This window comes from Cervus elaphus, chromosome 5, assembly GCF_910594005.1.
Source record: "Cervus elaphus chromosome 5, mCerEla1.1, whole genome shotgun sequence".
NCBI lineage: Eukaryota > Metazoa > Chordata > Mammalia > Artiodactyla > Cervidae > Cervus > Cervus elaphus.
The window spans coordinates 83,830,034-83,845,549 of NC_057819.1; the positions used below are offsets into that span (position 1 = coordinate 83,830,034).

A 15,516-nucleotide genomic window follows, 5' to 3' on the forward strand; every position below is an offset into this window, starting at 1 on the left:
AATAAAAGTGCAGAAATGCCTCCAGTTCCTTAGTGCTATCAGTGGACAACACAGCGCTCCTGCTACATCTCCCTCCTCCTCAGTTCATACGTGAAGTGCTTTCCACTGTCCACCACCGTCTTTTGTTATTCAATCATATTCAGAAACAAAGCTGTCCATATGGCCATAGGGTAAGTAGGTATTGTGTTAGGGCTGAAGTAACCCATGCGGTAAGATGTTACTCTTATGTTTTTACCAAGAAGTCAGCATATTTTTTACACCCAAATTCTAATCTCAAATTGCCTTTCTTAACTCATCCCTTGCTGTATACCCAAATAACAACTATTGGCTTCATCACAAAATTAGGAAGGTGATTTAAAGCCAAGTAAGCTTGTTTTTTTTTAATATTTGCAGTGGTTCTCAAAGTAGATAACATAGTTAAAAGTACATCATCCTGAATGAACAGAAATAGTTGTACTTATAACCTAGCAGGGGAAAAAGTTAGGTTTTCTAATGTCCTTTTGTCAGTTTGGGTAGCCATAAGGCATGAAAATGACTTAACCTGTATCTGGTTGGTCACTATCCTTATTAATCCATGTTGGTGTATTCTTTGTCTTACCAGCGTTGTAAATTTGTTGAAAATTTCTGCCTCTACCCCCTAAATTCTCCTCACCACTGTCTTTTTTCCTTGTATGCAAACTGATAGATGGTAAATGAGAAAATAAGTAGAGGCCTCACATCAAGAAGTAGATAATAACCAGTCCTTGACTTGGTACAGATCTTGATTCCCTCATGAGGTTTCAAGGGGAGACAGGAACCGCCTCTTTCCCTTTGCATCACCCTGCACAAATACCTGTAGGCAAACAAACCACTCTCCAAAGTTTCATTGGCCTGTGTACAAGCTTTAATCTCCCAAGTAATGATTCAAGCATGAGGTTTCAAAACTCTTCTAGAGAAGCTAGTATAAGGGAAGTTCTTTTTTAACAAAAATTTTTGGGCCAGGTGGCATGCAGGACCTTAGTTCCCCAACCAGGGTTTGAACCCACACCACCTGGATTAGAAGCGCAGAGTCTTAACCACGGACCATCAGGGAAGACCTAGGGAATTCTTTTCAAACAAATGAGTTGGTCTTATTTGTCACACTATTCAAATCATCACTGAAACCAGCTGTATGTAATCCATGTGAATTATTTTAATAGTTAATTCTAGAAAGTCCATGGCACTATACAAAAAGCAAAATCATGAACATTAAAGCTGAGGGCAAGATTGTATGTATTACGTCCACAAAGAAAAGGAATTTGTCATTTATTCTCAATGACTGCTAATCATACGTGGGGAAGAGAATAACACAATACTAAAATGTTTCATCCTCAGTAAATTAGTCTTCCTTAGAAAATTCTGATTGTACAGGTAAAATATAGCATTTATAGCTTTCATTTAAAAATACAAGTTTTAGGAAAAATTTAGGATTTTTAGAATGAGAATTATAAAAGTCAATGCTAAAGAAAATTCTACTTTCAGGTAATGTGTATCTTAAAATATTGTGAAAAATACTCTTTATTCTGAAAACAGTGTCTGGAAAGAATACCTGAATTCCTCTAAAACCACTAGTTGTCATTTTGGTAACATTAACAAGAAAACACATTTACAATGTAACACTGTCATCATAGGTCAAATAAGGACAGAATAAATGCTGCATATGCATTAGGCTGAACACTACTTACATAATATAGGATCTTTCATTTCATATTTTGATAAATGGACTACACACTTAACTATAATACTCTAAAGCCATTTGGGAACATTTTCCTTAACTTCCAGCCCTGAAAACCCATTCTAATGTCTTTACCAGTAGTCACTGTAACCAAATAAAATTAGTGTTTTGAGGCCTCAACATTAAGTTGAAAACCTAGTATACTTGAAGGTGTGATGAAGTGGCGCCATCTCTCCACTTGTTGACGTGGTCTGAGATCACAGTTCTGCACAGCGGACAGGTCTTCTCTCTGTTAAACCACAAGGTGATGCACTCTTCACAAAATATATGCTGTAAGGGAATTAAGAACTCGGTTTTATAGCTGGTAACATTTTAACTTTACATGCATCACATTGCAGAAAAAGTTCATTTTACAAGTGAGACAACAAAGTATAACATTCAAGAACACAAAGAGCAGTGTTAGTGGCAGAGACAAGTATTCTGACTCGTCCTACCATTTAACCACCTTTAATAAAATACAAGTTATATTTAGGTGATGACTTTAAGATCAAGGATAATGACTAAAAGGAGATGAGGCTCAGTCCCTGGTTGGGAAGATCCTCTGGGGAAGGAGACAGCAGCCCACACCCGTCTTGCCTGGGAGACCCCACATGCAGAGGAGCCTGGCTGGCGGCAGTCCACCGGGTTGCAAAAGATGCAGACACAGCTTTGCGACCAAACGACAACATGACTAACAGCTTAATACAGTCTTTTGAGAGTTATAGGAATAAAATAACAGGAAATGGCCTTATACAAGCCAATAACATGCTGGTATTCTTAAAAGACTAGTATTCCATTATTAAAAATTATCTGTTTTCCAGTCACTTTGGTATCCTGTCTGCAATCCCTTCATACACTCTTCTACATAAAAATCATTAGAACATAAGGGACAAAACTTAGCTAACCTACCAAACCCCCAATCACAAATAAGAAATTCATAGTATGTGCCCTGAATGCTACTTTCTGCTAAACAAGATACATATTTTTTCCTGAAAATTAACATAAATGTGACTTTTGCAAGTTCAGAGAAGTGCTGTATTAAGGTTGCTTAAAACTAGAGTTACCTGACAGATGAGAAGAATTGGCTTTTGAAATTCAGCTTGACATATTGAACAAATATCATCCATGTCTGAACACTGTCTTTTGCTGGCAGGGACTCCATAACTCTATATAAAGATAAGAAGGTTCTGTTCCTTAAATACATAATAGGTGATACTGTATTTCTCAAATCTCCAAGGAACTAGGCATTTGAAAACTTTCCCAAAGGATATAAACATTTCAAAGCTGATCTATGTATGCAGAATCATGTCTGCATCAAGGTGAACTCATTACATTATACATAATAGAATCTTGGAAGATTGTTAGATTCATTGGATTCCCAAATAATGATAGTGCTTCAAATTCAAATGGTTTAAGAGACTAAGCAATGTGAAATATAACTAAGCATTATGCAATCTATATTCATGTACTATGTGACCCAGTATTGCCAAGTTGAGCCCACTTACTACCTATGACACTGGCTTAAAGTCAATTCTGAGCCTGGTTGGCTGAATGTAACTCATGTAGAGACTGATTTAGATTTCTGTACTCCACATTGGAGACTGACTGAATAGGTCCAGAAATACTAAAAGGTAACCCAGAAATCTAATTTTTGAAAGCTTTCCACGTGAGTTCAATATGAAGAAGGTTTGGGGACCACTAGACAGTGTCCTGCCACTAAATCTAAAAATAATTTTAATTATCTTTATCACAAAAACCAGCATTTAGTACTAGTAAAGAATGATAAAATTTTACAAAAGAACTAATTGCAAAACGTCACTTGGGTAGCGCTCTACTGTCAAAACTCAACACAAATCTTTGAATTTCCTTTTCGAAAGCCCTAAAAAAAGTTTCTGATCTTGTTAAGATCTTATAACTTCCTTACATATTCAGTAGAATTTAGTCATTAACTGGGTATGACAAAATATTATAAATGAGATCATCTTTCTGTAGAAATGATGTGGAAAAGGTAGCTGAGGAAAAGAACAACCAAGTTTCAGTCATAGTCATGAGACCAAAAGCGTGACATGACTTAGCAACCTGAGGCTATGATCTAAACTTACTTTCGAAGGTTAACAAAATCAAAACTCAAAGGATATAAATTGAAAATTAAGATTTTTTTGAGATCAGTGATGTTAAAGATTCTAGAAATAAGATACTGATGGATGATCTTGATGCCAATTTCCCTTCAGCAAATGTCATTTAGCAGAGTACACCGCACGTGTGCATGCTGACAAGCTTTTATTTTTAAAACAGCACTCTTGTCCGGCACAATGCAGACCCCCTTCAGGTGAAAATATCCTGATGACGATTGCCATTTCAAGGGCAACATTAAGGAAGATGAGAATCTCAAGAATAAAACAGAGTGTTGATGACTGTGATTAATGCTTCATGGAGAAAGAATACCAAAGGCATTTCAGCTCAAGCTCTATTCGGTTAATTGCTACGGCAGAAGCCTAGTACAAACATAATCAATTGATTATGTACTCAATGGCTAAATTCAAAAGCTAAAGTCTGGATTTTATCTTTTTAGAGAAAGAGGTCTGAATAGGATGCAGTGAAACTTGTTACTATGTTACTATCTTAGGGAAAGGGTGCCCTGGCCAGTTAGTTTAGTCCACTTCATTGGTAAAATCCTGTTGTTTTTTCAAACATAAATTATTAGATTGGCATTCTTGTAAGTCAGAGTCTCCTGAGTCCTGACCACTTAATTGCTGAAATACCTAATGGACTATAACTGAGAATCAAACTCTGAAATCTGGTGATCACACTAACATACTGAGAACCTCTGAGGCTAATAAATAGCAAATGAGCCATTATCATTTGAGCTATGACAGACACCCTTTCTCTGCAGTTTGTTACATCAGTAGAATCATTGATGTATAATAAAGTTATAACTGACAGTGGAATCTCTATTTAAAATTTTATTTTTTGTTAAGTTTACTGATACTGTCAAGAACTTATTTGTGCATATGGAATTCAGTATTGGGGAAATTTTTCCAGTAAGAAAATTCCAAGGGACATGATTTTTGGTAGTAAGCTTTCTTATACACAATAAATTATAAGCACTTTAACAGAAGCTGAACAGGAGTTAATGAAAACACACAAAACCACTAACTGTGGATTAAAAGAGGAACAAAAGTTCATATGATTTTTGAGGGAATGTTTATAAATGGGTTAAAAATGTCAGACAATTTGAAAGGGCAAGAGGCACACTCAAATACATAATTACTTTATCAACCATCAGGTGTTGTCAATGCACAAGAAACGGGTCACAGAAATAAAACCTCTTTATCATCATAACCCCAAGTGCCAAAGTACTAGACGTATTTCAAACAATCATGTAATATAAGTCTGCATTTGTAAAACTGCTGGACTAAAACAATTTTATAATGAAGAAAGGTAAAACGTTTCCTATGATAAAAAATACTTACTGGTCGTGTAACAAATATTCGCAAAACCCGTCTGAAAGTTCTCAGGTGTCCAAAAAAGTCCAGAAGCTGAAAGGGAAAATAAGTCCTAATTCATTAATTCAAAGAGCCATCCTCTGTTAAACTTAGAGGTCAATGCTAATATCAAATATTGCTATTAGCAATGCTCATTGCACATCACAACTAATCATTTCATTCTAAATATATTTAAAGTCCAATTATGGGATATTTTACTCAACTTATCAATTTCAGCCAACTTGTAACCAAAATGAAGTACATCTGAATGCCCAGAGTTACAACTGGGTCAAGACAAATACATACTTAACTAAATCAAAGGCAAGGCAAGTTTACCTGGTTCACATGTCCTTAACATATTTAAAGTTTCATAAAGTGACTAAGTTGAGGGGACAGGACAAGATACTCCACTAGTTTGAGAATTATGTACCTGACAGATGCTACTGACGGGGGTGGGTATGTTCTCTTCTACTCATTCTCTCCCTTAGATACTCCATGCTACATGGAGGTCCACTCCCCCAGTAAAATCTGAGAACCACTGGATTAAGGTAAAGATATCTATTTCCTTTTCTGCATTTCTAAGTATAGAATCTGCCATTTATTTCAAACTAGTGATATGAAGATAAACTATAAAACAGAGACAAAATCAGTTATAGGTAAAATCTGTAAACATTATTACATGAATCATTATAAATGACAAAATTTATTATGTTACCTACTTTTAGTATGAGGTAGAGTAAAGCCAGCAATATCCCAAGACTCCATCTAGTTACATTACCAAACTCCCCATAGCTTATAAGGTAACGAAACCAAACTGGTATGGGAACAAAAGTTCGGTAATACTGACATAATTCTTCTAAAAGCATATACCAATAACCCTAAAAAGGAAGAAAAAAGAAAACAGAGCCAACAAAGCTACTTATATACACAGCACAAATACTCCATATTGGACTGAGAACATCACGAGTATATGGCACAATAACACAACTATAAAATTAGTATTCATAATGATAATGGTTATGACTGACAACCTCAACTTGGTTCTTCGATGTTACAGTCACTGGTTTGTTTTCAAAAAATTTCTAGAGAGTGACAGTGAAAATGTTTTACATACAATAAAATATCTTCCTGACTACAAAAATTTAAAGTTTTAACTGAATATGAAAAAACACCGAATAGCTGCATATAGTCAGTTATCAATTATCAATAAATAATGCCCTGGAGGAAAAGAGAAGTATAAATGTAAATATTTTCCTATATATGATGTGGGGACTGATTTTTAGATTATTCCAAAGCAAGTATAATTGATTTTATTGGAATAGATACTTTGTTTCAATAGGTGTGAGATAACATAATTAGGTTATTGAGCAAACTGGAAAATTATAAAAAGAATCATTTAAGACTAAATGGATGAGATGGTTGGATGGCATCACTGACTCAATGGACTTGGGTTTGGGTAGACTCCAGGAGTTGGTGATGGACAGGGAGGCCTGGCGTGCTGTGGTTCATGGGGTCGCAGAGTCAGACATGTCGCAGAGTCAGTCGCAGAGCGACTGAAATGAACTGAAGCACTGATATGGTTTCCTAACATCTTTCCAATAAAACATAATTAGATTCTTACCTTGGATTTAAAAGGCATGATGAAAGAAGGCACCAATAAAATAAGGCATTTTACGCCCATGAAGAAGAATTTCAGAATGAAGTCTGTAATTCCAACAACCCAAAGAACTTCCCAGAAGCTTGAATAGTCCAAAGTAGGATTTAAAAAAATTAAGCTACCAAGAGAAGAGAAACACAAAACTAGTAAGCAACATAAAAAGATAAAAACATCAAAACTTACTAAAAGCAACATAAAAAGATAAAAGTGCTGACAGGGGTTCTAAATTTGCTACCAAATAATGTGTAAAAAATCTGAGTTTGACAAGATGCTAGAGTTTACGTAAACAGATTATTTTGGTTATTTTAAAGAGACTTTTTAAATGCTTGAATTTCACATCTTTCCTCCTTAAAGAAAACGAAGAGTCTTCCTAACTTGTCATGATTGACATCCTCTAACCTGTAATCTAAAAAATTCACAGATAATAGATATCTGTCCTTCTCTCCTTAACCAACTCGAGTCAGGATTCTCATCCCTCCTTTCCAGTGAACTGCTTCTGTCAAGATCATCAACTTCCTCCCTCTTGCTAAATCTGAAGGTCACTTTCCCCCCTTCCCTCCTCAAAGTATCTTCTGCCTAGACTTCTAACACCACACTCTTCTAGATGCCCTCATATGGTCTAGTTGTTCTTAATGATTGCTTCTTAAGTCTCCTTTGCTGCTACTCCTCTGGCTAATTGTGGACACTGTCCAGTCCTAGGCCCTCAGTCTATACTTTCCTTCCCTGGTTCGTCTTGTCAAGTTCCATGTTTTTAAAATATCCACCATGTGCTGCTAACACCAAAATTTACAGCTCTAACCTATACTCTGAGCTTATGACAAATAACTATGATCATTTTAACAGTTCTACATGGCCTCTCAAACTTAACATGTTCAAAACAAAATCACTGATTTTCCTTCAAGACCACTTCCTACCCCAGTCTTTCCTAGCCCAGTAAATGGCACCACCATCCAGCCAGTTGCTTAGACTAAAAAACCCAGGCATCACCCTTGATTCTTCCCCTCACCCACCCACCCAATTCGAGTGGTATCAGCTACACCTACAAACTATATCCCAGATTTGTCCACATCTCTCCAACACCACTGAAACTCAGATTTCTAGTTATCTGATTAAAGCTGAAAATTCAGAACACTTCCATCTGACATGGAAACTTATCAACTACTGTTCTTTAGCAAGTTTTCTTCTAGAAACAAATATCAAGTGTTCTCATCACATATACACCCAAGATGGTAACTAAGGGAGGTGATGGATATATTAACTTGACTGTGGTAATCATTTCACAATGTATACATATATCAAAACATGTATATTTTAAATATATACAATTTTTATTTGTCAAAAATAAAAAAGGTCACCAACAACAACCTAATATTTAGTAACTTGATTACATAGGTAAAAATTTTAGTATCAAAAATTATTGAGCACCTGCTATGAGGCAAGGCATTGGGTATAAAACATGAATAAATCACTTTAAGCGTACTATCCTGGAACTAGACAAATACGTAAAAATTGAATTCCAAAAGTAAGTATGTGCAAGTAAAATATATGTAAAGTGCTATGGAATATAATGATTATATAAAAAAAATGTGATTGTGCACTTGGGCCTCTAATTACCTGTAATAAAGTGACTGAGAATGAAAGGTGTAATATAAAAGAACAGAAGATCCTGCTAAGAATACCAGTAACCAAGCACACTGAATCTTTGAGCACCTTTCCTGAAAAATAAATAATTTTATAATTCATTACTTTGAATTATGCCAGAATTTTAAATATCATTTAACTATTTTACTTTAATGACTAATTTATTAACTTAAAATGTTTAATAGATTAATTTATCTTAATAAAAATATAGAGTATTTGTTAAATTGTACATATCATTCTATTTTATATAGCTTTAATGAACAAAACAACACAAATTTAAACAGATTTTTAAAATACAAGTTTCCTCATTGTGTAACAACATTACCTATGTTTCAAAGCCAAATCTTCTACAAACTGACATAAAGAACCCACCTAAATGAAAACTTTACTTCTGCAGCTCCCTATATTTGCCTTCCTGACAAAACAGGCGTGTAGAAAATGCATTATCAGGGTTTATAATTTTAAAAATTCTCATACAATTCAGTAAGAATAATTTGTTTTTAATCTGTTTTATAATTAAGTTTTAATTACTAGTTTAATTAAGTTTTACTAGTTTTAAACCCTAAATTAAATTTTTATGGTTTGATAGGTTGTAACTACAAATATTCAGGTCAAAATATATGATTCTTTACACAGATATAACCCTTTAAAATTGCTTGAAGGTGAAATTTTATAAACTAATCCTGTTTTCCCAATAATTTACAAGAATAGGACTCTGACAATTATTAAGAAAAAACTTCTTGGGATTTAGTTTTCTTTGAATAAGAGAAACCTAAATAATTCAATACCCATTTGTTCAATGTACACTTTTAAGTATTTTAAATCTAGAGTACAATGGCTAAAGTTTTAAATAATGGTTATATTACTTAGTATAGTCAAATTAACTTAAAACATGAAGGCACTTGACAAATCAGACCATATTGTGATGTTTAGGTTTTAATCCTTCTGTCTAGTTTTTATTTATCAGGAACCCAACATACAAAGAAAATACGGTGAAACAATTCAGTATTAGGACAAATCATTTATTCCAGGTCATTTAGATAACATTTAATATATTATGGATGTCACATTACACCTATTTAAATTTATCAAACTATCTTAATTCCTATTTCTCTCAAAAATGAGCATATAATTCTACAGGGAGAAACATTTAATGATTTTTTAGTTGCTGGTTATACTTACTCTTAGAAAAACCTGATTTACAATGCTTTTGTTTGCATATATAAAAGTTGTAAGCAGCCCAATTCCAAGAGAAATTCCTGTTAGAAAATAAGGTCCAGTTAATTGAAATTAAAAAAAAAAAAAGAGCTAACACAATGACATGATTTTAAAGGAAGCATATACAATTTTAAAAGCTAACAAAATAAGAAACTGAAATACATGAAGTAGATTACCAATAGAGAATTAGCTGAATATAGCAATGAAACAACTCAATGCTTTATCATACCCTACCTGTTATATGCTGCATAACAAGTTTGACACCCAGAATCAAAATATATGGAAGACTCTTCTGCAACCACTTGAAGAGATACCGGAATTCTGAGAAGGAGCTGCTACCATGATCTCCATACTCCGTGTCGCTATCATCAGGTTGCCTGGCTTCGTTGTGGGAGTGGCTCCGTAAGCGACTATGGACACATCCATGCGTACAGCTGTGGACACCTGACCTTGTATTTCTGGAGCTTGGATTTTCAGCACATTCTTTAGGTAGGGAGCTTATCTGGATATGAACATCTCCAGAATAAAGACAGGAAGCTTCTCCTGTCAGTCTTGTTTGGACACACTGGGAGGCTGAGGCATTCTCACTGCCTGCAGCTCCTGAAGGGCTGTGCAGTTGACTACAGTTGGCTTGCATGGCCCTTGAATACTTGTTCTGTGATTTCTTTGCTTCAGGGCTCTGTCTCCTAAAAAATCAAAAGAGCAGAAACTATTCTAAGTGAACAGTTAAGTACAGGCAATATGTGGCTCACCAGGAACTGTTTATTCGCTAAAGGAGAGGCTGGTAATCACAGCAGATGAGTTATTTTCAGGTTATCTAGCACTGGTCACTAGACTCCTCCTTCCTCCCCACTGACGCGAAGGCTCTGCTGCCCTGAGCAAACTACCTTTCAGGGAACATCTACTACAGAAAAAGCTGTGCTTCAGATGCCTCCAGTTCTCTGACAGAAGGAACTGGCAAAATACTCAAAGTATGGGTGCCCAGCAGATGTTAATAGTACTCATTCATACTAGAACACTCAGTACATTTACTCCGCTCAACTAGAAGAGTCAATCTGTTTTTTTAATGCCTACATGGGCTAGGAAGAAAACGTCAAATCTTAACTCCGTATTAAGCAGCATCATGCGTAACTAATACTAAAAATAAACATTTCAATTCGGTGACTTACAAATTTCCTTTTATGCTGAAACAGCTTTCCCGAAGCTAAGAAAAGTTTCCAATAATAATTAACACCAAGAAATATTACCCTTCCCTGCCCCCCTCAAAAATATCTTTAAAATAAGACACTTTGGGAGTCACCGCTAAACGACTATTCTGAATAAGGATAATTACGTAGTCTGCACATTATAAATGAGACTCTGGAGGGGTGGGAAGTCCGGAAAGAAAACATCGGCATCCAAAGATCCCTAAAGGACGAGTGTGGGTGGCCGTCAGAATCCAGTTGACGAAAAGCAGAGCCTTCCTGCCGTTTCCGTAGGAGGAAGCTGGGGTTAATCTCGGGGCATGTTCCGTGTCATTCTATTTCATTTCTAGGTCTGAATTTTTTTTTTTTTTCAGTGACTATTGGGCGGTTTGGTTTTTAGTGCTCTTCACCGAAGGCTTTCACCGATGCTCCAACGCCACGACTGCCATTTATTTCCTCCAATCTCTGGAGACACACACGCCGGATGGGTCAGTTTCAGCGTCTTTTTCCATAAATAAAACCAGAGAACCCTCCCACTTCCCTTCAAGCATGAAGCAAGAAAGGGGAGAGAAAGGGAAGAAAAGTCAAATGCAAACGGCTCTTCCGGAATCTCCAGGACAGATTTTTCCACCCACGTTCGAGCTTCGCGTGCCTCTGTTATTCTCCCCAGAGCCCATTTCGCCGCGGTCCCTCGCCTCCTTCGCCCGCTTCCCCCAGGCCTGACCTCTCATGACGATGAGCGGACCAAGGCCCAGGCAGCGACGGCAGGAACAGCGGGAAACGCCGTCTCGAGGCCTTCGGTCAGAGCCATCACCTTCAGACCCCGTCGCAGGAAACTCTGGCACAGCTCGGCGGCGGCGCGCGCGCTCCCGGACGTCCTCACGTGCGCGCGCCCCGCCCCCGCGCGACGCGCCGAGGGCCGGGCTGCGACGGCGGGGCGGGGCGGAGGCCCCGGGTGGGTGTGGGCTGTGAAGAGAGGCGTGCGGCGGAGGACCGACCGCGGGCGTCGGCGTTAAACAATAAGCGTACGTGCGTCTGTTTGGAGCCTCCAGAACCTGCCCTCGAGGGAGGAGCCTGCAGTTGGGGGCGGGCCTGGTCTCGCCCGGCTCGCCTGGCCTCTGGAGGCTGCTCTGCCCTTTGGTCGCGCTTGGCTCGCGTCCGGCGAAGCGTGAGGTGGAAGAGCCACGTCGGCGAGGGTCTGCGCGGCTCTGAGAGGGCGGGACGGGGCGGGAGCGTTCTGGTGTCGGCCACCTCAGCTGACCCACTTGTGGCCGGTCGGTGAAGTTGTAACTGAACTGGGTTTTTGTTACATTCCTAAAGTTGCTCTGTGAGAACGAGGCCCTGGCGAAACCTGAGGAGATAAGGAGCAGAGAGAAGTGGGGGATGGTTTGGGAGAGAAGGGGTGGTGTAAGTATCAATAGAAGTTAAGAGTTTAAAAACCCTGTGGGGTGTAGAGAACGCTGTACTATGTTCGCGGTAATTGTTAACCTACAACTGTTTTAAAGTAAAAGATTTATTAAGGAAAACTTTAAACGAAAGAAACAAAAAAAACGTTGCCTCTTGTTCCCGAGCCAGAATGTATTCTAAATGATATTTAATTGTATTCCATGAATCTGCCCCATTCGCGACAACTAACCAATAGCCTTTTTGCTTTGAACCTTAAGTTTTTTACCTTTAATTTCTAGAAGTTGACGTCAAGTAAATCTTGGTGGTGTTTCTATAGGTCTTGAAATTAAATATTCCATGCCACTGGTGAGCTGTTCAGTCTTTCCTCACTAGAGGGTAAATTTCATACATACAAGCACATGTCATGAATTGAAAATCTAGTGGAAAAAGTGATACTTTTTTTTGTTTGTTTGTTTGGTCTCGATTTAAATGGGGTCTCTGATTTAAAACCATTTAAAACCATTCACAGCATGGCTCAGAGGATAAAGAATCTGCCTGCAGTTGAAGAGACCCAGGTTGGATTCCTGGGTGGGAAAGATTCCCTGGAAAAGGGAATGGCCACCCACTCCAGAATTCTTGCCTGGGAAATCCCATGGAGAGAGGAGCCTGGTGGGACAATCCATGGGTTGGCAGAGAGTCTGACACGACTGACCCACTAACACGCACACCTTACACAACAGCTTTGCCCAAGTTAGTTTGATGGTGTGTGAGTTTTGAGGCTCCTTAATCATGAAATTGTGTGCACCTTATTTCTCGTGTATCAAGAGTACAGCTGAATTCACTATTTTTTTAACCTGAATTAACCACTTTGAAGATATGCTTAAATCAGATTATTTTTATTACCAAATCATTTCTTTTGGTTAAAAAGGCATTCCCCCTACTCCCCACAAGAGGTATTAAATCTGCTTCCGGTTGCCAATTAATATATTGCTAGATATTTTTGTTTGTTTTGGTTTTTGTTTTCTGTTTGTTTTTTGATATATGGCTCCATGAACTTCACAAAGTCTTCATGACAAATTAGGTTTCTTTTTCAGAAAGTCTTAGTCTGTTTGAGCTGCAGTAAGAATATAGCCTGGATGGCTTATAAACAACAAATTTATTTCTCACAGTTCAAGAGGCTGGGAAGTTCAAGATCAAGGTGTCAGCAGATTTGGTGTCTGGTGAGTTCCTGGTTCCTGGATTATAGATAGTTTTGTCTCTGGCTGTGTCCTTACATGGTGGGAAGGTGGTGGAGCTTTGGAAACTCTTTTATAAGAGCACTAATCACCTTCATGAGAGCCCTTTGATAATGCTTTAATTATCTACTGCCACCTCTTTATACTATCACATTGTGGATAAGGTTTCAACATAGGAATTTTGTGGGAGACACAAGAATTAGGTCTGTAGCAAAGGCTGAAGTCAAGCTCTGAGTTATAATGAATTTTTAAAGAAACTTATTTATGTAGTATACTATATCATTCCTACTACACCATGGATATTTTTATTTTAAACTTTAACATTTATGAGAATTTAGGAAAACTGAAAAAATAGACTCACATAATCCAGCTACGACCACAATGAGGCATCAATATGCTTTAGTACAGTGATAATTTTAGTACATTTGCAAATTTAGTACATTTATATACCTTAATATAATGTTTAAATTCTCATTTTAACATATTTATAATTTATTGAAGGTATGCTAGTTCATATTGAAAGTTTTGGTATACTTGAAACTGCATTCCACTCAACTTGACTAAAAAGTAACATTGAAGAAGAGTATTGAGTTAATGACAAGATTTGACAGTGACAGACTTATCTGATAAATTTTCTTTCCACTGTCATCTAGAATGTTGGAAATGGACATTTTAATTGATAAATACTCCAAAACATTTGTTGAGTACTAACTGTCAAGAATTATAGTAGACTGTTGGAGACCTAGACATTAAAAAAGACATAATCCCCATCCCAAAGTGAAATATGTGGTTAGACAGGTCTTCAAGCAAGTAATTATAGTGTATTGGAATAAACACTATAATTGAAGGTTGTGTGAGGTACAGTGGATGCAAGAAGTGGGAGCATTTAACTTTACCAAGCAAGAAATGCCTTATTAAATCTCTGATATTTAAGATGAACATTGAACTTTCCTGGCAGTCCAATGGTTAGGACTCTGTGCTTCCATTGCAGGGGCCATGGGTTCATCCCCTGGTCAGGGAACTAAGATCCCATATGCAGCATTGTGTGGCCAAAGACAAAAAAGTTGCAGATTGAAGATGAAGTTGAAGTTTACCAGGATGTAAGTAGTAGAAGGACATTTCAGATGAAAGCAATATGTGTAAAGTCATGGTATTGTAATTTCACAAGAATTGAGGGACTTGTTTTTTTGTTTCTGAAAGAGTAGGGTACATATGAGGGAAAAGTAAGAGTAAATAGGGGCTAGAAAATGAAAGATTTTGCGGGTCTCACTTAGGAATTTACTTTATAGTTTATTCACATGGCCAAAGAGAACCTATTAAGTTTCAAGCAGCAGAGTTATGTGGCCAGATTTGTATTTTTCCAGAAAATTCCCACGCTAATAACTTGCAGCAATGCAAGCTCAATTGGGAGGCTGCTACAGGTAGTAGAGTAGGACATGAGAAGGTCTTGAACTTCTCAGTGAAGTGGGATTCTAGAGGAAGAATGAGTATGGAGAGAGAAGGAGATAGAATCAATCGGATTAAGGGTGGTAGATAGTTACACTTCTCTTCTCGAGCTAGTTTTCCATACCTACCAGCACCCATATCCTTGGGTAGGCTTTTTGCGGGCTAACTCATGCGACTTATTCTGGCTACTGAGATACTGGGATGAAAGCAATTGTAATTCAGCAGAGGCTTGCAAAACGTTTGCATGTTGGGACTTGCCCTCTTATTGCTGGCAACTCTTCTACCACCATGTAATCAAATTAGGGCTAGCCTCCTAGAAGATGAAGGACCACTTGAAGAGAGTCCACAGGTGTCTCAACCATCTTGGCCTCCTCAGTTGTGGCCCCAGACACATGTATGAGAGCATCCTAGGCCTTCTAACCCCAACTAAGATGATTCAGACCAGAAAAATCAGCCAGTCAACCCACAGAATCACAGGAAATAATAAATATTTTGTTTTAAGCCTCCAGATTCAGAGCAGTTTGTTTCATAA

General features: G+C 37.5%; 1 protein-coding gene across 4 annotated transcripts; it reads right to left on the reverse strand.

Annotated features, from left to right (window-relative positions):
- Positions 1–1,151: 1,151 nt before the first annotated feature.
- On the reverse strand, positions 1,152–11,779 carry RNFT1 (ring finger protein, transmembrane 1). Of its 4 annotated transcripts, none has more exons than XM_043902878.1 (9): positions 11,642–11,779; positions 9,968–10,419; positions 9,698–9,774; positions 8,489–8,589; positions 6,839–6,992; positions 5,937–6,095; positions 5,206–5,271; positions 2,797–2,898; positions 1,152–2,023 (listed from the first exon to the last, which is right to left on the reverse strand). In XM_043902878.1, the coding sequence occupies exons 2-9, from the start codon at positions 10,368–10,370 to the stop codon at positions 1,889–1,891; spliced, it is 1,197 nt and encodes a 398-aa protein (XP_043758813.1). In that variant the 5' UTR covers positions 10,371–10,419; positions 11,642–11,779; the 3' UTR covers positions 1,152–1,888. The 4 variants fall into 4 exon arrangements, with proteins under 4 accessions (XP_043758813.1, XP_043758812.1, XP_043758814.1 ...); XM_043902877.1 differs by lacking the exon at positions 11,642–11,779 and adding an exon at positions 11,078–11,627; XM_043902879.1 differs by lacking the exon at positions 11,642–11,779 and adding an exon at positions 11,067–11,625.
- Positions 11,780–15,516: the final 3,737 nt, after the last annotated feature.